Source organism: Gymnoscopelus braueri (assembly GCF_963280865.1).
Source record: "Gymnoscopelus braueri genome assembly, chromosome: 20".
NCBI classification, from domain to species: Eukaryota; Metazoa; Chordata; class Actinopteri; order Myctophiformes; family Myctophidae; genus Gymnoscopelus; species Gymnoscopelus braueri.
The window spans coordinates 12751958-12773575 of record NC_137622.1 but is presented as its reverse complement, the minus strand read 5'-3'; the positions used below and the strand labels follow the sequence as shown (position 1 = coordinate 12773575).

The 21618-nt window shown below is 41.2% G+C and overlaps 1 protein-coding gene across 3 annotated transcripts in view; it reads right to left on the bottom strand.

Annotated features, from left to right (window-relative positions):
- Window positions 1–21618, bottom strand: part of rxfp1 (relaxin family peptide receptor 1) — an 82386-nt gene that overhangs the window by 29454 nt on the left and 31314 nt on the right. For all 3 annotated transcript variants that reach the window (XM_080415706.1, XM_080415707.1, XM_080415708.1), the window contains 2 exons: window positions 17428–17533; window positions 2677–2748 (listed from right to left, as the gene is read on the bottom strand). In XM_080415706.1, the coding sequence (XP_080271832.1) occupies window positions 2677–2748; window positions 17428–17533 (178 nt within the window). The remainder of the gene's footprint in view (window positions 1–2676; window positions 2749–17427; window positions 17534–21618) is intronic.

The window sequence follows — 21618 nt, the reverse complement described above, 5'->3', positions numbered from 1 at the left end:
ACCTGAGTGGGGGCTCATGGGATGCATTTACTGTGCAGTATTGAGGAAAACAAACTGATTGCCAAAAGGTTCCAGGTTCAATCCCTAGCACAGAATGATTATTGTATATAGAACGAGCGACCGCCCCCGTCCATTGAGTTCAATGGACAGGTGGCGCTATCTTGTGAGGTTTCCAGCTATTACTTTCAATGGTGTGACGTCACATTATCTTTCTATGTATTTTCGACAGCAAAGTGGTACCACAACAATCACTTAGCAGCAACACCTGAAGTTGTTAATAATTAACTAATCATTAACAAGCTAAGCTATAGTTAATAGTTAATAACCATTTAGTAAAAAAAATAGCAATTGTTGTCCCTTATAAAGCAGTATACCCAGCAGTGACATCCACTTTATACAAATAACCACAAATAAAGTCATATTTTTTTTGCTTACTGTTGCGGGCAATCCTCTTTGCGTACGTGCAAATTGAATTATGAACAGCTTCAAATGTTTTGAGTTACTGCCATCTTTCTTAATGTCTGAACAGAAGCACCCTACATGGGAACATTCAAACATCTTCATACGCCATTATGAATCAGGATAAATGTGAGGCTATAACCTCAGTGCCTCCCACACTTGACAAAGTATCTCTTCTAAATCCGACCACCCCAGGTTTCAGCCCCTGCTGCTGAGGTTATGAGGAACATTTAAATACCACCCAAGTGAGACTTTTAATGTGAAACTAATGTCATTTCACTGCACAGGACCGGCCACAGGCCCCCTGCTGTTGTTGTTGTCGTCACACAAGGACCGCTATCTGCCTCTTCCTATCTGCAGCCTTGTCCCTTAGTGTAATGTGCTTCGATCCGGGAACGCATCTCTGTCATTTTTAGATGTCTTTGGCTGTTCAAAAATAGCAGATATACGTGCCACGCTGTGAGCTTGTAGATATGCTATTTTTGAAAAATCATGAAAATGTGCGAAATCTTTGAATATATATATATATATATATTTTTTGTAAAATATCTGTTTTTGTTCCAGGGATCTCCAGAAGCAGAGATTTGAGTAAAAAATAATGTTTCAAAAAAATATATGTATTCAAAGATTTGCAGAAATGTTCAAGATTTTTCAAAAATAGCCAAAGTGTGAAATAATGGTTATAGCTCAAATCTAAAATGACACAGATGCGTTCCCCAATTGAATGGGTTATTTTGCCTACCTACATACTGTATAGATAGACGACTGAAGTCATACACTGGCCTTGACATACTTTATGCCTGTTTCACCCACTCAATAACGTGGGCGACACATAGTATATACTGTAGCATATCGTCGCTGTCAGGTGGAAACCTTGTCTGTCCAAAACCATTCCTTTGTAATTATTCATTTTTTTTTAATAGTAAAAATAGCCAATCTACAAGCTCGGTTGTGAGCTTGTAGATAGTTTCACTACTTTTGTGTGTGTGGCACTCAAAACAAACACACACACACACACACACACACACACACACACACACACACACACACACACACACACACACACACACACACACACACACACACACACACACACACACACACACACACACACACACACACACACACACACACACACGTAACGGGTACTGACGATCTACAAGCTGATGAGAGTCAGAATAAATATAACAGAATATAACAGAATATAACAATTTAAGGGCAACTTACTAATGCAAGAATAGCAGTCCTTCTCTGTGTGGGGACTATATGAAGTCTCTAGATTTGCTGAGGTGGGCTTTTTAAACTTTTAAAAATGAATGTTAGAATGTCAGGGTGGCACATATGGAAGGCTGCTTGCTTATTGTGCTGTGGAATGCCTCAATAAACTTTTAAACTATGTTTGAGTTTTTTTTTTAGGACAAGGTGTTGTTTTGCCTCTCATATCAGAAACGTCACTAAAATGTCCCTCTTCCACCTGAAGGACATTTTGTCTTTCTCTCCACTCTCATTCATTATTTATTCCTTCCAGTATAGACTATTGTAATGCTCTCCTTCTTGGAGTTTCTCCTGGGGGGTTGAATAGATGACAGTATGTCCAGAATTCAGCTATGAGAGTTCTAAGCCCCACATTTCCCGTTCTATCAATATTTTTGATCCGACCAACTTCCCACTTGGAATCCCATATATGGGCATATCGGTCGGATCGGCGGTTCTGGACAACCGAATCTCCGCTTGCCTATATATGGTCGTATCGGCGGATCTGGACAACCACCTATCCGACCGACTTGACACGGCACTCCCTTGCGTCGTCGCTGTTGCTTGTGCCGAGGTTAAGTCGGTCGTCAGACAATTCTCGAGATACATTAATTACAGACACACGGGCACACACACACACACACACACACACACACACACACACACACACACAGACAGAGATTTTGTGCATTTATAGTAGTTATTATGGTCAAGATAAATAAATTATGAATGGAAGTGTGGATCAGTCAGAAGAGTAACTTTGCGTTCCTCTGCACATGAAACATGTGAGCTTTGTAGCCAGGAGCTTTGTAGCTTTCTTAGATTATTTTGTCACATGAAAGCAGTTGGATATAAATGTATTCGTGCTGTGGACTGTGTAATTGTGTAATTGTTCCAGGGAGATGGCACACCCACACAGGGCATGATAACATGACTTTGAATTATGCATCAATGAATACTCACAGCTTCCGCAGGCTCTGGTACTTATAGAAGATATCTGCATTGAGATTCCTCAGCCCGTTCCTCTGTAGAGACCTGCACAACAAAGGAAATGTCAAGAGGATTCATTCATTCAACCGTTCATTCATTCAAACTATGTTTCAACCTTGGGATCACGCTAGATTAAGAATGCATAATATGCATTCTTATTCTAGCGCGACAATATTATTGCCGCTGTCGGGCAGAAACCTTGTAGCTCCATATTTCAACTTTTTATGTTTGTTTTTTTTCTCCATAAATTAATGCCCTACTTCTTCGTACAACAGTGTCACACTAAAGTCGCAGAAATAGCCGATCTACATGCTAACAATCTGCTATTTTCACTATTAACGAACATTTTTTAAAGTAAAAGTTGAAGTGGTTAAGTGTCTGTGGGTTTTATACATGATATTTAACCAATGCAAAGTATTAACCAGAGCTTGAGAATAAATAATAACTACACTGGATCCATTGGAACAGGCTATCTTTTTACATTTCATGTTGCATCAACTGCACCACTTCTCCGGCGAGCAAAGGCGTCTGCACCCAATAATAATACTCTGTGGCCGTGCCAGCGGATTTTTATTGGGGTGCTGAGGGGAAGCTTGAATATTAGTAATTGCGGGTGCTGAGTAACTGTGGATATAAACCTATTAATATAGGCTATGCACCCATAACCAAATGCAATCGCGCGTGACACCAAAACAAGACAATAATTTGATGACCAGCGGACCGGTAGGCAGCGGTTCCGGTAGGAGACACAAAGGAGACTCTTTGTGTCTCCTACCGGAACCGCTGCCGGTCATCAAATGATTGGCTTAGGAATGCAACAAAAACAAAAAAATATCCATGAATTCAAGTCTTCATGGGGTGACTCACTGATCGATAGAAAAAAAAGTCATTTTGGGGGTCCCTTTAAGTGTGACACCTGCATGCTGCAATAGGCTACTGCAGAATATGTCTGTCACTTCTTCCAATTTGAATGAATCCAAAGTTAACGCACATTTGTTTCTAGCCTACACAAACTTTTATGTAAACACCGCCATAGCTCTGTGTCTTTTCATAATCACAAGCAATCCCTAGACTAGTATTGTGATCGGGTGAATGGGCTAGTTGTAGGCTAACGGTATTTGCTTCTGAACACCCGAGAGTTAAAGAGAGCAACACTTACAGCCTATGAAACAAGGCACACTCATTTATGGCGAAAGAACGTCATAATTGATCATTTGACAGACAGAGGAGATGTCACCTGTGCACCTTTGGTATAGCTGCACAATGAAGGATTGGTGCTTGCAGCCTCGTTTTACGCACAGAATAAATGAGTGAATTTCACGTGCAGGCTGATTGTACACAAAGTAGCTAACAGACTATTACAGTCAGTCAGTGACAGAAACCTCACTGCTGTTGCCTGTTGGTCATAGATCCACATCACAAAAGCGCATCAGACAAACAGCATTTTCATCCAGAATTGGAGGAGCTTTTAGACAAATTTCCGAACGTTGTATGGTAAAGTCAACCGCAAGTTTCTACATGTGTCTTTAGTAAAGACGGCATGATAAAATTAAAGAACGATTATAGGCTACATTAAAATAATTGCGTTTTCTGACGGCTTGTGCCGAAATGAACAGATGAGCGTTCTTGACCTGCTGCTGATCAGAAATGCGCTCCTGTGTCAATGCGTTTAATAATGTAATGTTAAGTATATGATGTGAACATGCACGGTACATCTTTATCAGACCTAAATTTACCCTTCAATGTCTTGTTTATCCCCAAAATGACTGGAGATCACAGGTGTTGCAGCAATGTGTAGCAATTGTAGAACTATTGGGCCTTAAAATGTGATTACAAATGTGTATTTGGCCCCTCATATATGAAATAAATGTATATTTATATATATAAACAAGACCAGGAGACCTGGTTCTGCCAGACCCGGAATAAGTACTAAGATCAAAGCACTACGTCACGGCTAAGCCGGACTTCACATGACGTGTCAGCCTGTGTCTATGCCCATGTATGGACGAAAGGGGGACAGACTTTTATAAGCCGGACTTCACATGACGTGTCAGCCTGTGTATGCCCATGTATGGATGAAAGGGGGACAGACTTTTATGGCTGGGTCCTAAGGGCAAAGGGGGCATGCCCATGTATGGAGAAAACAGGACAAATATGCCCATGTATGGACGATAGGGGGACAGACTTTTATGGCTGGGGCCTAAGGGCAAAGGGGGGCATGCCCATGTATGGAGAAAACAGGACAAATATGCCCATGTATGGACGAAAGGGGGACAGACTTTTATGGCTGGGGCCTAAGGGCAAAGGGGGCATGCCCATGTATGGAGAAAACAGGTACAAAGCCTCATGTAGGCCGACCCCTTGGGTCTGGCAAATAATTGTAGTGGAGTAAAAGTACAATATTTACCTCCAGTAAAGTAAAAAATCACACCCAGTGTGAAGTGAGCGGTGTTATTTAGAACAGTGGTCATCACAGTGATGGAAGCTCACTTAAAAGAAAAGTACTTTTTTTGCGTGGTGCTATTTATAGGTTATGAATTTCATCATGCGTCTCGCTAGCCAATCACAGCACTGAGCAGAGGGTCTGAATACTTATCAGCCACAGTACAGCGAAAGACACATTTTCACGACGTATGGGTCATGGGTCCCAACCCCACTTATAGGAGCGGCTACACCGCTCAAAAATACCTCAAAATTGTACTTAAGTACAGTACTCGAGTAAATGTACTTAGTTACTTTACACCCCTGATGCCCATATATGGAGTTCCGTATCAGGCATGGGCAAATATGGAGTCCAGGGAGGCCAATCTATGACGCCAGTGCTATGATGTGATATAGATGACAACAGGGTACTCCATATGTTTGCAGTTTTGTCAGCACCCGTATGTCTATCTGTGTTCCTTTTATGCCCATATAAGGAAATCTCTATGTGTGTCTAACTGCCTTTGCCCCTTGTATGCTCATACTACTGAGTTCCCTGATGTTATATGCATATCGGTCAGATCGGTGGTTCTGGAAAACCGGATCTCTATATATGGGCATGACGGCTGGATTGGCTGTTCTGGACAAGAACAAGAAGAACAAGAAGAAAACTAATGTCAGGGAAATAATAATTATTTCATATGCGGATGATGCGGTCGGTGCGGGTCTATAAATAGGATGATATAATTAATGTGGTTGGGTGGCGGATGGATAATGAATATGTACACGCGGATTCGGGTGACAAAAGAGCCCATCCGCGCATCTCTAATACCAATATATGGTGTTCTCTTTATCCATCAGTCCTTGTCCATGCCCATATATGGAGATCCCTGATGTCATCAGTATACACCCTTATATGGGCATGCCTCCTTTTATGCCCATATACATGTAGGGAGCTGAGTGTATACATTACGGTTACCCAATACGTATGGGCTGGTCTGACATCATGGACATCCATATTTGGGGCAAGACCTGGCACTCTGTGTTTGGGCAGGGCTGACTCGTGGTGACATCATACTGATGATGCGAGTAACAAGCTTAAAACCTGAACGCAGTCCCAGCTGTGATCACACTTTCAAGAAGTTGCACCCTGTTCCAAGAGTACAGAATATCTCCACTTCGCAAGCCTTCACAGCTGAAAAGAGACCAGACCTCGACCAGAAAGACCTGAAGGCGAACACCCTTAAGCACTACTCAGCTAGAGGTCACTCCATACCCATTCCTGGATCGGACGGACAGACATCATTGGTCATAAACACTTTACTTATAAGCAAGCAGCGTCATAAACACTTTACTTATAAGCAAGAAGGATCCCAAAGGGAGAATAATGGACGTTCCACGTGCCCCACCAGTCTGTGCACAGAAACCTATCTCTGGCTCCAGGCAGGTGGCTGCTGTCGAGACAAAATCTTTGTCAGTCCTCAAGCTCAAGAAGATCTTTGAGCAGGAGCATCCCAGAGAGAGCGAGAAGGTGGCAAAGCACAAACGTCCGTCAGTCGCCAAGCTCAAGAAGTTCTTTGAAAAGTTCAGCCTGTAGAGTCCCAGAGAGAAGAAAGTGAAATGTTCGTTCAAGACAATCCCGCTTTAGTGATGCAGGATATACATGTTGGGTATACCTGTACACCAAGGTGAGAGGAGTTTTCATCTCTTGTGTGGGAGCCAATATTATTTGGACATTAAGATTTGTGTAATACCAGAAAACATGTTCCATTCATCATTGTCTCCGCCAGAGGTGGAGAGTATGTTTTCGTTCCCGTCCCGCTGTGTGTCCCCCCCCACCTAGCCAAGCTAACATTGGTCAAGCTTCACGTGACACGTGACAATATGTTGTCACCAATGCTTCTGATTGGCTAGCGAGACACATGACGAAATAAAATCCTATAAATAGGTGTGTCACTTCAAAAAGCCATTTATGTTTTTTGAAGTGAGCTAACATTGGTCAAGTGACACGTGACAATATGTAATATAATAAATAGGTAAGACAGGATTAATCAGGAACAGTACTGGCGGAGACCTGTGCTCCGAGGAGCACATTTTCTAGTTTTGTTTTATAATTATTAGAAAATAATTATTCATTTGTTTATTAACAATTTCAACATTCTTTGTTAGAACCATTTCATGTTTTGTAAATGTCTGTTGAAATGTTCAGTTGTAGAAATAACCGAAGTAATACATTTTGTTCAGGCGTACACTAGAGTGCACCCACTTTCAGCATGACTATGAAAGAGGCTAGCCATTTATTAGAGGGTCTGTCTGTCTGTCTGTCTGTCTGTCTGATTAGTGAGATGAATGAGGATGAACAAAAAACATGACTCAATAAACATTTTTGGTTTCATGGGCTCCCTTATCTTGTTAATTAGTAAGTGTCTTTAGGCTTAAAGGACAGTGAGGGGGCGGATGTGGGAGCCAATAATTGGGTAATACCACAATATACTGTATGTTGATCATTTTGTTTATAATACATAATAATATGGACGTTTATTAAAATATGTCAACATTATTTCTTTGTTTGAACCATTTCCTATTTTCCTAATGCGAACTGTCTCTTCAAAGGAAAATAAGTAGTAGTTTGGCTTGAGTAAATGTTTGATACCTTTGATCATTTGTTTAAGTTGTGGAAATAACCACAGTACCTTAAATCATTTTTGTTGTTTTGTTGTTTGTTATAAGTTATAATCTCTAGAGTAGAATCACTTTTTTACAACATGAGTAAGACCATTTATGGCTTACTAATTCAACTGTTTTGGGCATGTACGTACATCTGTTTAACCACAACCCTGATCTTGGGGAGAGTATATATTTTTACAGCACATGGCTCCTAAGGGGTCCATAGATGATTGTTTGTGTGTCCGTCCACCTAATTGTCCAATCATATTTAGGCAAGACTGATGTCGTCAATATGATGTCATATTACCTCTCCTGTTGTATATACTGTAACACAAGATGCAGTTGTGTGTTTTGTTCACTGGGCTATTATCAAGAACGGATACAAGTGTTTGGGCTCTGGAGACGAGCCTGGTAGCGCTGATAGGAGGTCAGAGTTGCTCCCCGCGGACTGGAACAGCAACAAGGAGGTGTACACTCTGTCTGCGCTACACAAAGCAAGACAAAGATGGCACTACTAGCCACCACCTGCTCAAAGCTCAGACCGTTGACTCCGCCATCGTGGTCGTCAATTTGATCAACTCCAACACACTGCGGGATTCAGTCCTGACGGTGAACATCGGTGATCACGCGGACGCTGGGCAGCTGCAGTCGTTTGACCACGTGTACAAGGACGTCGACAGTCTGGCAGAGAAGGTGAGAACGCAGCTCCTGTCGCCTCAGGAGGAACCGGCCACGCCGACGACAGAGAAGAGCACGATGACGGGTTAGGGTTAGGGTTACGATACGAGGAAGAGGGCCGCGACAGAGATGAATACTACAATCACCATTACACTGGAATACAGGAGCCACAGCCTTGGATACCGTTTGGGCATCGAAACCCCCGTCCTGTACAGCCACAGTGGCCGGGTGGTCTAGGGAGAGGAGATCTGGATCCGTTGAATCCATCGGGCGGAGGGATGCTAATGGACCCACGAAACATCATGTCTCCACGGTTTTACCCCCCCGTCCAGCAGCATCCTGCCTCCAGGGGCCGTGCCCCCAGGGGCTCGCTATGACCCGTTTGGACCGCCGGAGCCGGACCACCTGCCCCCTACAGGGCATGACCAGTACACCAGGCCCCGCTTTGACCCGTCTGGACGACACAGACCCAGGCCAGGACCACCGGGACCGGGGTTTTCTTAGTCCCCGCTACGCTGGATTTCTAACTATTCTTTACTGACCACCACTCCCGTCCGCATTAAGTGCCGGCATTACTAGTCCCGCGTAATGCAGTAATAGTTTCATTGAGGTCCAGAGAAAAAAAAAAGACCAGGAGACCCAAAATGAAGTCCTAGTATGTAACACACCTACAAACCACTTTATAACTGAAGTTCATGATGTCATGAATAGTTCGTGACGAAAGGGGACGTCACAAACTTTTTTTTGGCTGGGGCCGGAGGACAAATGACCCCTGCCCATGTATGGACGAAACAGATACAAAGCCTCATGTAAGCCCGACCCCTTGGGTCTGGCAAATATAAAATTGAAACCTGCTGCTGATCAATGCGTTTCTGCGTTTACAGAGATATCTTTGTTGTGTGGACAGGGATTTTTTTTAAACGGAGAACGAAAATATCCGTTTAGAAAAGTATCCATACACGTGTAGCCTAGGCCTTAGTTGTAACTATTGGTACCAAAGGGTGTTGAGGTAAAGCTGCACTAATGAAGTGGACAAACTCTAAAGGTGCGTTCACGCAGGAGAAAAGACGTGAACGCTGTGACGTGAACGCTGCATTGTGCCTTACGAATGAACAGCATGGACATGCCTCCAATGTGGACCACGGACGTCATGTGGCCATCCTAACATCAGTCATATTATGATGTCAGTCATCTACCCTGTGACAACTGTGACATATCCAAGTATGACTCCAAATGTCATGGTTTCAAGGTTTCAGCCTGTTCAGAGCCCTCAGACTTCATTATCAAATTATTATAGTGAAGTATTTCAAAAAGCATAAAACATATATTAAGAAAAATAATGGAAGTACTTCTGTGGCCTACTGACACAAGGAATTTGGCGCTGATCGATTCAGTGGTTTGCAAGATTACCTCTGGACACACACGCACACAGACAGACCACTACGGGTCTTCATCAGGTCTGATACTGTACATTACGTGAAGAGGGCGTGTTACAGTATATACAACAGGAGAGGTAATATGACATCATATTGACGACATCAGTCTTGCCTAAATATGATTGGACAATTAGGTGGACGGACACACAAACAATCATCTACGGACCCCTTAGGAGCCATGTGCTGTAAAAATATATACTCTCCCCAAGATCAGGGTTGTGGTTAAACAGATGTACGTACGTGCCCAAAACAGTTGAATTAGTAAGCCATAAATGGTCTTACTCATGTTGTAAAAAAGTGATTCTACTCTAGAGATTATAACTTATAACAAACAACAAAACAACAAAAATGATTTAAGGTACTGTGGTTATTTCCACAACTTAAACAAATGATCAAAGGTATCAAACAATTACTAAAGCCAAACTACTACTTCTTTTCCTTTGAAGAGACAGTTCACATAAGGAAAATAGGAAATGGTTCAAACAAAGAAATAATGTTGACATATTTTAATAAACGTCCATATTATTATGTATTATAAACAAAATGATCAACATACAGTATATTGTGGTATTACCCAATTATTGTCTCCCACATCCGCCCCCTCACTGTCCTTTAAGCCTAAAGACACATACTAATTAACAAGATAAGGGAGCCCATGAAACCAAAAATGTTTATTGAGTCATGTTTTTTGTTCATCCTCATTCATCTCACTAATCAGACAGACAGACAGACCCTCTAATAAATGGCTAGCCTCTTTCATAGTCATGCTGAAAGTGGGTGCACTCTAGTGTACGCCTGAACAAAATGTATTTCCAAGGTACTTCGGTTATTTCTACAACTGAACATTTCAACAGACATTTACAAAACATGAAATGGTTCTAACAAAGAATGTTGAAATTGTTAATAAACAAATGAATAATTATTTTCTAATAATTATAAAACAAAATGATGAATGGAACATGTTTTCTGGTATTACACAAATCTTAATGTCCAAATAATATTGGCACCCACACAAGAGATGAAAACTCTTCTCACCTTGGTGTACAGGTATACCCAACATGTATATCCTGCATCACTAAAGCGGGATTGTCTTGAACGAACATTTCACTTTCTTCTCTCTGGGACTCTACAGGCTGAACTTTTCAAAGAACTTCTTGAGCTTGGCGACTGACGGACGTTTGTGCTTTGCCACCTTCTCACTCTCTCTGGGATCCTCCTGCTCAAAGATCTTCTTGAGCTTGAGGACTGACAGAGATTTTGTCTCGACAGCAGCCACCTGCCTGGAGCCAGAGATAGGTTTCTGTGCACAGACTGGTGGGGCACGTGGAACGTCCATTATTCTCCCTTTGGGATCCTTCTGTTCAAAGATTTTCTTGAGCTTGTGGACTGACGGGAATTTGTGCTTCACCACCTTCGCAGTCTCTCTGGGTTCCACTTGTTCAAAGATCTTCACCAGCCTTTTGCTCTCTCTGGGATCCTCCCGGTCAATGGTCTTCTCGATCTTGGGGACTGACTGATATTTGAGCTTCGCCACTTTCTCGCGCTCTCTGGGATCTTCCTGTTCAAAGATCGTCTTGAGCTTGCAGACTGCTTGATATTTGAGCTTTGCCACCCTCTCTCTCTTTCTGGGATCCCCCTGATCGAAGATCCTCTTGAGCTTGAGGACTGACTGATATTGTGGGTCCATGACGGCACGCTTCACATAGATCGCCTTCTCCTGGCCCGCACCATGTCTGGAGTCGAAGCTAGGTTTCTGTTCATGTATTGACGGAACTCCCATTATCTTCTTGAGTTCCACAAGATTCTTTACCGTCTCCATCAACAACGAAATCTCACGCTCATCTAGATTGTCCGCCCAAGACTTCAGTCTCTTCATCTCTTCCAGCATCTTCTCTTCCTTCAGCTTATTCTCCCACAAATCCCACGCTTCATTGACCGTGGTGTGCTCAGTAGTCGTCGTGTAATCGTTGAACATTTCCATTGTTTTATCAATTAGTTTTGTCTTATCACTTGTTCTTATCTCGTTCGTCTCTGTTGTTTATAGATGCAAATATTATACATTAACCTCTATGTTAGTATATTGATTAGTTTTTCATATGGCATGATGTGAGGTGTGGAGGCTGCTATATACAGGAATCTGTGACGTACCATTACCTCACCAGAGTTGCGCATTTCCATGGTGATCCCTCTAGACTAGACCGGCAACGCATCATTTACGCATCATTTACGCATCATTTACCATGGCACACTCTTTCTCTGTGCCAGGCAATAAAAAAAAATGATATAAATAAATGCGTTTCCAAAGCTAATCTTACTAACCGCTCGACTGATCATTGCCAAATCCCATGTGAAGTAGGCAAAGAAAGAAAAACCAGACCCCACTTTAAGAACCACTGTCATACAGTAGATACTGACATCATAGACTGCTCACATGAAGTCAAAGATACACATGATACACATGAGCCACAACGTTAATAGACCCCCGTCTTGTTACACCCAAGAACTGTAACTGCCTGTTACAACCTAGCATACCCTTTATTTCACCCCAGCAATGCCTTAACAACCACCTCACTCTAGTAACCATTGGTTTTACCCTAGCAATGCCAACAACCACTTACTACACCTTACCAACAGCCTACTACGCCCTAGAAACCACCTGTTTGACCATAGAAATGCCCAAGTAACCACCTACTACATGTTAACAACCAACTGTTTTACCCTAGGTTATCTCCACCAGGCCAAAAGCAAAAGGGTAGATTATGTTTTTGCCTCCGTTTGTCCAGGGCTAATCTTGCAAACCGCTGGACCGAACAGCCCCAGATGTCTTGTGCAATGTGTACATTGCCAGTAGGCCAACAAAGTAAAGATCTTTTTTATTTTGTATTTTATATAAGGCTTTATATTATTTAAAACATTTAACTTTTATTTTATAATGGAAGTCAATGGGTCTCGGCTCAGTCTGAATCCTTGCCCAAATTATTTTCACAAGTTTTATTTTATTTTTAATATTTATCCTCAATTCTATAATAATAACTTTATTTGTATAGTACCTTTCATACAGAAATGTAACCCAAAATGCTTCACAAAGCGGCCTTACCGCTGGATTTAAATTATGCTTTGTATTGTGGAATGAAAAATCTTAAGAAAATAACAAATAACCCGTGTATACTCCACTCTGTGAATATATGGGATTCTGTCCATAAGTTTTTGAACTGGAGAAGACCTCTATCACCCTATGCTCCCATTTGGAAAAACCCCACATTACCTCTTCAATGGTAGTATATTTAAACAACTGGTGGACAAAGGTATTTCAACTTTTATAAATTTATACAAAAACGGAATTTTGCTTTCTTTTAGAGAAATCCAAGAAAAAATTGGTATACCTAATTCACTATTTTTTTGTTTTTTACAACTAAGAAGTTTTATTCAGTCCACACAACATACACTTGACGAACCAGAACCCTCTACAATGGAGAGGATCCTGAGACAAACAGAAAAACCAGTAAAATTATTGTCTAAATTATACCATGGGCTGATAGAGGCTTTTCCAGCCAGACCCCACTGGTTTGGCTACAAAAACAAAATGGGAGACAGATGTGAGAGAGGGCATCAGTGAGGAAGAGTGGGTACAGATATGGTCAAGCATACATTCCGAATCATATAATTGGAGACAAACTTATGCAATTTAAGATCGCACATAGAACATATTATACTCCAGTGAAATTTAACGCTATGCATCCAGAAATGTCCTTTCTATGCTGGAGATGTAAGACATGTTATGGTCCTGCCATAGACTTGTCCCGTTTTGGGAAGATATATGTTCCTTTATGTCCTGTTGTCTTGACCTTAGGCTGATGCCCTCCCCTCGCCTCTGCTTGATCGGTAATTTCAAACATGGTGACAGTTACCAAAGAAAATTGAGCAACCTTGCATTCATCGCTGCCAAAAATTTTATTGCTGTAAATTGGAAAGCCCCTTCCCCCCCAACACTAGCCCAATGGAAGACATAAATATCAAGTTATATACCTCTAGATTACTTACACTACAAAATTAAAGGAAAGTTGGACATCTATGATAAAATATGGACCCCATTCATATTCTCAGATGGGCTGATGTAAGAACTAGACCCTGGAGGGTGTTTGGAAAGACAGCTGCATCGGCAAACCTAGCAATGTGTTTTGTTTGTTTATTTTTGGTTATTGTAATATTTTATTTAGTTGTTATTTTTCGTTGTGTTTTTTGTATTGTCTAACACTGTATTGTCTTTAAAAATGTGAAGAAAAAAAAAAAGCGGCCTCACTGGTGTTCTTATGAGAAGCTTTGGGAACCTCTAGTTTTTTGGTAGTCCTGTAAAAAGGGAGTTGCAACAGTCTAGGCGGCTTGTGATAAAAGCGTGGATAAGCATAATAAAGGTTCCTCAACTTTTACAATTTACAATGAATAAATAATGTAATAAATATGTGCCAAGAAATCAAATAATTTAAACAGTGAGCAATAACCAATAAAACAAAAGCGGTCAACAAAATATAGCTCTCCCAGCTCACCCTGCCTCCATGGGCAAACCAACCAATAAAGGTGAGCAGGTGAGAGCCATTATTTATAGCCACTGAGGCCACCCATAGCGACACTCCCACCAACCAATGTGCCAATGCGGTGCCTTTGTCAATCACATCAATTTGTGCCCATTTGGCTCCTACACATCCATTTCTTCCAGTTCTTCCCATATTGTTCCGCTCTCAGCCTGTCAGATTCTCCATAGAGTCTATCTCGTTGACAACTGTAATCCAATCTTCCTTGGTAGGTGTAGCCTGTAGCCATTTCCGAGTGATGGCTTTCTTACAAGCAACCAAAATGATTTCATACAGATATAAATCCTAGCTTATGAGTCCGACAGGGATTTTCCCCAGATACACTGTAACAAAAGAACATTCCATTTAAAAAATAGCTCTGATTTCTTTGATAACCTCTTGCCAGTAGGGCTGAATTGAAGTCCTTCAATTCAGCCCTACTAAGTCCCAAAAACTGCTAAAATGATCTGCCATCATTTTACCACATTACCTCCAACATTGACCCTGTCCCTGGCAAACCTGTCAGGGCCGGTGCAGACCCAATTGCCGCTCGAGGCAAGCTTTCTCGGATGCCTTTTTTTTGCCTTCATAAAATATTAACAGCTACATATAACAAAATATATCACATATTTCTCACCTTCTTTCCTCAAAACTGCAGCACTGATGGTGGTTTGATCACGCAAGTGTCATTATTCTTATTTATTTTCACACAGAACCAGAGATAACGCGATCCGAAGATTTACTGCTCCATTCACTTCCTGGTTAACTTATTACTTAAAAATATTGTATCTCGGCTCCTGTGTGTTTGTTTTTTTTACTATGTATTTTTGGCCGAGACATGCTATTTTCAAAGGCGGATAAAAGCGAATGGGAAAATCCTGGCTATGACATTTTTTTTCTTTTTCGCGGAAGCACAGTGAAACCCTCTGTGATTAGCAACCATCAGGGGATCGATCATACTGGAGATAAATATTCAGTGACAACTTGAAAAGGTAAGAAAATCGAAAGATCTCTGGCAGTGGGTGAGTTTTTTAATGTATACACTCTGGCTGTTAAAGAGTTAAAGGGACCTAGGATAAGTTGCGTTAGAGCGCTTGTGGAAACATTATAATTTTTTTTAAACAAGAATTCTCGTATTTTTTGGCACTCAACGGTTGTATTTGCAAACACAAAGCTTCTTGTGTTTGGCACTTAATGTGTTAAGGTCTAATATTTCTACAATTTCAAAAAAATACATTTTTACATGAACAAGAAGTTGAAGGATACAATTAAGTCTGATAATGATGTACCATGCATGTTCACATCATTTATACTTGACATTACTTAAGACCATTTTTCTAATATATATTTTTTTAACATTTTGGACAAAATAGACAATTTTACATCAAGGTATATAGATAGATGTCCCTAGTGCCTACCTTTCGGCCAAGGAAGCAAATCCCAGAATATTTTTTCACATTATTGTTAATATTTATATGGCATGGTTCTGTAGGAGGCAAGCCATCTAGAAGGGAAATTGTAATTATACCTTCATATTATAAGGTCTTGAACTTGGAATAGGATATTTCAAGACAAAATGTCACGGGAGTGTTTCAGATGACAAAGGCTCGAGGAAAATTTGCTAAGGTCTGGCCCCAAGAAAGCTCCATGAAAGGTCCTCCTTTTCTTCGTAAACTATCATCCTTTAAACACAGTTAATCATTCCTTACAGAAGGACACGGGTGAGTCAGAGAATTCTAATGAATCTGGCTTTAGACTTTGAGATTGTGTACTTATTTCAAGGCACCTGGTGTGTAGTAGTTTGGTTTTAAACCGGGTTCAGACCCATAAATGCAGCAATGGGATGGGCCTGTGGTCAGGTAGGGGTCGGGCTTGTTTTTTGGGCCAATCTAAGCTCTCAACCAGATATACAAATTTTCCTCCCTATGTGCACTTCTTACTGCTATGTGGTGCATGCCTCAACATCTCTTTACAGTATATCTAAAAATCACACGCCTAAGGGGCGCACTCAAGTCAAAAACGAATCCAAATCATCCTTGTAAAAAATACTAAATATTTTGAATTGTCTCAGCAAATGATTAAAAAATACATATAAAACTTAAACAACATAAGAAAATTGGTCTCAGTTTTTCAATTTACGATTTTGCATTTCTTCCACTATATATATACTATTTGCACTATCAAGGAGAGTCACAAAATTGAACTGCTAAGCATTACATGGACCAATAGACATATTTGATCATGTTATAGGCTACAGTACTTATCTGCACTTTTTGTCTCTTGCTAATATCAATATTATGACGAATAGCCAAATAAATGTAAGTAGCATTGTATCCTCAAACAACTATACAATTCCCCAGGAATTATATATATAATAATAGATATATATAATTGTAGGAAACTACCATTAAGTTATGGTTTGCCTTCATGCCAATAAGAGAAAACTCAGGTCCTAGCAGACTTTATGGTTGCTCTGAAGAGGCTATTCAGTGTGTCATTTAATCCATAACATTCTCTCTGGCTTTATCAATGATTATGACAGATGTGATACTAATTCCTTGGCTGTTCACCCAGTCAGGATACTAGAAGACTGACAGACGCTAATGTGGTTTTAACGTAAATAAACCCTAATCTTCTCTTTCCATTGTATGTTATGAAAAGAGCCAGTAACACCCCTCTGGTCCTGACAAGCTCTCTGTGAGAATGGCTGCTTCATGGTATGCTTCACCTCACTCCTGCGGTCTTCAACACAGCAGTATGCTTGTCGGTACATGGTGTGTGTGTGTGTGTGTGTGTGTGTGTGTGTGTGTGTGTGTGTGTGTGTGTGTGTGTGTGTGTGTGTGTGTGTGTGTGTGTGTGTGTGTGTGTGTGTGTGTGTGTGTGTGTGTGTGTGTGTGCGTGCGTGCGTGCGTGCATGCGTGCATGCGTGCATGCGTGTGCGATCTGTCACTCACATCATGGTTACATTCACAGCCACCACAGGGATCTCTTGAAGCTTAGCTCCATCACAATCCAGCTCCAGATCTCTGCATTGACACAGGTCTGGAACCACACCCAGCACTGTAGAGAGACAAGGACGGGGACGGGTTCAAATGGAGAGCAGTGGAAGAGATGGATGGATGGTCAAGACCAGAAGCAAAAAGCTCCAGCTCCTGTACAAATGTGTGTGTGTGTGTGTGTGTGTGTGTGTGTGTGTGTGTGTGTGTGTGTGTGTGTGTGTGTGTGTGTGTGTGTGTGTGTGTGTGTGTGTGTGTGTGTGTGTGTGTGTGTGTGTGTGTGTGTGTGTACCTCATTGTTTGCGTCACACCAAAAGGGTTGTTAAACAAACTATGTCACATATTCTGAATGGCTGCTATATGCCTATAAACGGCTTAACATGGCACGTCATGATAGAATAATTGACCACATACTGTAGCAAAGGATATATCCAAACATTTTCCACCGCCAGTGAGAATGTACAAACATTTCTGTGGCGTTTGAGCCTTCAATGTGTCATCTCTGTACTGATAATCCTGAAATATTTGCACATCTTGATTAGGCTGCCGCTTTGGCACATGTTGATCGTGCTGTATGTTGGCTGTAAGAGACTTCAAACAACTTGAAGCTAGTGAAGTGACTCAATACGCGAGTGTTAAATGATATTTACAGTACCACAGCTCAGTGGCCTTGTGAGTGTCCACCCTGAGATTGGGAGGTCTCAACCCCTAGCCGAGTCATACCCAAGACGATTAAAAATGGTACCCAATGCCTCCCTGCTTGGAACTCAGCATCAAGGGTAGGATTGGGGGGGGGGGGGGGGGTAAGTCACTGCGACATACTAGCGTCATATCCAAGGGGTGTACTTCTACATCAAGCTGCTTCACACTAACGAAACAGGACATAGGCTCCTGATTTATAAGCCACATGGCTCGGGAAACCTTGGTTCCCAAGGATACTTACTTGCTTACTATATTCACCCTAATATAAAGTAGGAAATACTGAGCTACCTGCTTTAGCAAAGTTTTAAAAGAATCTCTCTAAACTTATATTATTATAATAATTCTCTCTCTCTCTCTCTCTCTCTCTCTCTCTCTCTCTCTCTCTCTCTCTCTCTCTATATATATATGTATATATATTTCTGAGGAAGGACCCCTATGCTCTCTGCTGTAATTATGCCCCCGTATGTTGGCTTGCATGACAGAGCTAAAACATGAATTATGTCATTTGTCATTTATCGCTGCAACTCCTGAGACTTCAAAGCTGCTGCCATTTCAATCCTCTTTTAACAACTCTGGTAATTGGAGTAGCAATAGATGACCCCCATGCTACCCAGCTCGCTGTAATTACTGTATGTCCCCAAATTTGGGCTTGCATGACACAGCCAAAACATGCATGATGTAATTTGTCATTTATCGCTGCAACTCCATAAACCTCAGGCCATTTCTGGCATTTCAATTCTGCCATTTCAATCCTCTTTTATCAACTGGGAATTGGAGCAGCTAGAGCAGACATGCAAATAGTTTGAATACTTATCCTTTAATGACCAGCAGCAATCATTTCCTACCATCAAACAAATACATTTCCAAAGAAAAATATGATTCCACCACTGCATTTGAGGCAGAAAGGTTGTCTCTCTTTGCCAGCTCAACTTCTTTGATGTGACTCTGATAACTGGTCAGTCGCTACAGGAAAAATATTAATCAGATGTAGTAGATTGGAAAAGATCAAAAGTTAAAAGAGCAAACCCCCAATATCAGAGGAAACGAACAGACAGGGAACATATTAATTTCCCCACCTATCAAAAGGTGTCTGTGTATGATGAGAGAATGTACAGAATGATGTTTCCTAACAGCTTCAGATTCTGTAGCCATTCGTCTATGGACCTTTTAGCGTGCCCAACGAACACACTAAGCACACCCGCCACGTTTAAAGACCTGCAGTTCATTTGTTTGTTCAAAGGTATGTACACTACACAAGAAGAGTGTTCTGAAAGGTGACAACACAAAGACTGAACTATTAAGTGTGGAAAAAGAACTATGTGAAGAAAGACTGCTTTCATTTGAAGAAGATAAAGTGACTGCTTACATTTCAGCAGGCCTAAACGCTTTTGTTATGCAAATGAACATTGATCTACGGACATTTTATATGCATGGTTCAGTATTTGGTGATCTTTGAAGTGCTGTGTATGAGCTCACTCTGTAATAAGCCAACCTAATTTCACACCTTCACTTGAGTGATTAAGGTTTTTAATTGTAGCTTACTGGTTCAATTTGGTTGTGCATAAGTGAAAGTTGTTAAATAATTAAAATGACGCAACTATGAGCCTAATGTGCAAATTACAGTTAAAGAGAACAAAGATGCAGGAACTGCTACAGAGCCACAATTATTAGAATATTGCAGCTCTGAATTGTTGGATACATTTTATTTTGTTTATGAACATTGGAAGGCTTAAGCAAGGGTGACTAAAAGGGCTGTCATAAACAAGGCTTCTGTTGACATCTTACAAGGACACATTATTGTAGTTCAATTGAACAGAAGGTAGCTGTACTGAACAGTGTTTATGATGCCTACAGGAGAATTGATGGTCCAGATCCTGACATGTGTCACAAATTGGACAAATCCATACTAGTGACAGGTTGTGTATAATGTTAAAGTTCAAATTCAAAGATCAGAAGAACTAATTCGACCAGAGGTCAGCTCTGTTTCAAATACAACCACTACTGTTTCTCTGCCTGCCTCCAACAGTTCAGACAGATTGCAAAAGTCTCTTACAGATCCAAAGCTATGTCACTTCATACAATCTGAAAATAATCCTGCAGGTCATGCTTTGAGAGGCTTAACAGCAGATGTGCTCAAAGCTTCAAATTTGACTGGCCCAGACCTTTCATGGAAAGGAGCTACCCATAGGAGAAGTTATAGTGGAAGAGGCAGGGGCGTCACTACCGTCACTACCGGCAGACAACACGGTTGCGTTGGGGCCCATGACGTTAGGGGCCCCTCCCCACAAAGAAAAAAATAATGAATTAAAAAATAAACCTGGGTGGGCCCCTTAACATTGTAATTGTTAACCAAGGTTGATTTTATGTCGCGTGCATGCGCGTTCATGCACGTTCATGAGGGCCCGCTGTGACCACCTCGCGTCGGGGCCTACTGTTGCCTCGTTACGCGACTGGGAAGAGGTCACTGATAATGATCCAGAACTTCACAAGGCCAAGGTGTACAACAGAAATGCAAAGGAAGACATTACTAGACCTAAAAACGTTCTCTGGTTGGGAAAGAGCTGCCAAAGCCATTGCAGGTCCGAGGTGCCATGCTCAACAAATTAAGGGTCTTACACTTAAGAAAGGTGAAGCCACAAGTGTTGAGCAGAGAAAGGAAGCAGAGCAGAGTGAAGAATTCATAGAAATCAACAGTGTAAAGCGACGTAAAGACGTTCAGCCTAAAGCTAAAACAAAGAAGCTGCACAAGCTAAATCAATTTGTTGAGAAGTACAGTGTGCTCAGGGTGGGAGGACATGTAACTGAATCTAGCCTTCACCATCATGTTAAGAAACCCCCTCATGTTAAGAAACCTGCTGCTGTTAAGAACCCCAAGAAGGCCAAAAGGCAGCCTTACAATGGCAAAGGTTCAAGGAGGAAAAGAGTCTGGCAGGAGGAAAGGAAAGAGGAGACGGTCACCCTCAAGTGGTGAGGATGCAAAGAGGAGGAAAAGGGTCAAATTCAAAAGAATTCCACATAGGACATGTCAGGGTGGGAGAAGGAAAACTTGGCAGACCGCCTGAAAGTAATTGTTTTAAATGTTGTGCTCAACAAGTAAAGGGGTCGACGTGTTGAGACGCAATAAGTGAAGCCACAAGTTGGCAAGGTTCATTTTGTTTGTTTATTTGTATGTATAAAGTTCTATTTGTAAAGGAGATAAGGAAACGCTGTTTGACTGCTTAAAACTAATGTAAAGGTCAAGGGTTTCAAACTAAAGTAAAAAGGTTAAAGTGACTAATGTGAAGCCACAATGCTGGCATGTTTTATTTATTACTCATTAGTTGACTCGTAATTTGAAAGGAAAAAGGTTTGCTGCTTGAAGCACAAGTGTTAATCATGGATATTCTCATGAATATTGATTTTCAATTGGGAAAGAAAATATTAATTAAGTATTAAGGTGATTGGAAA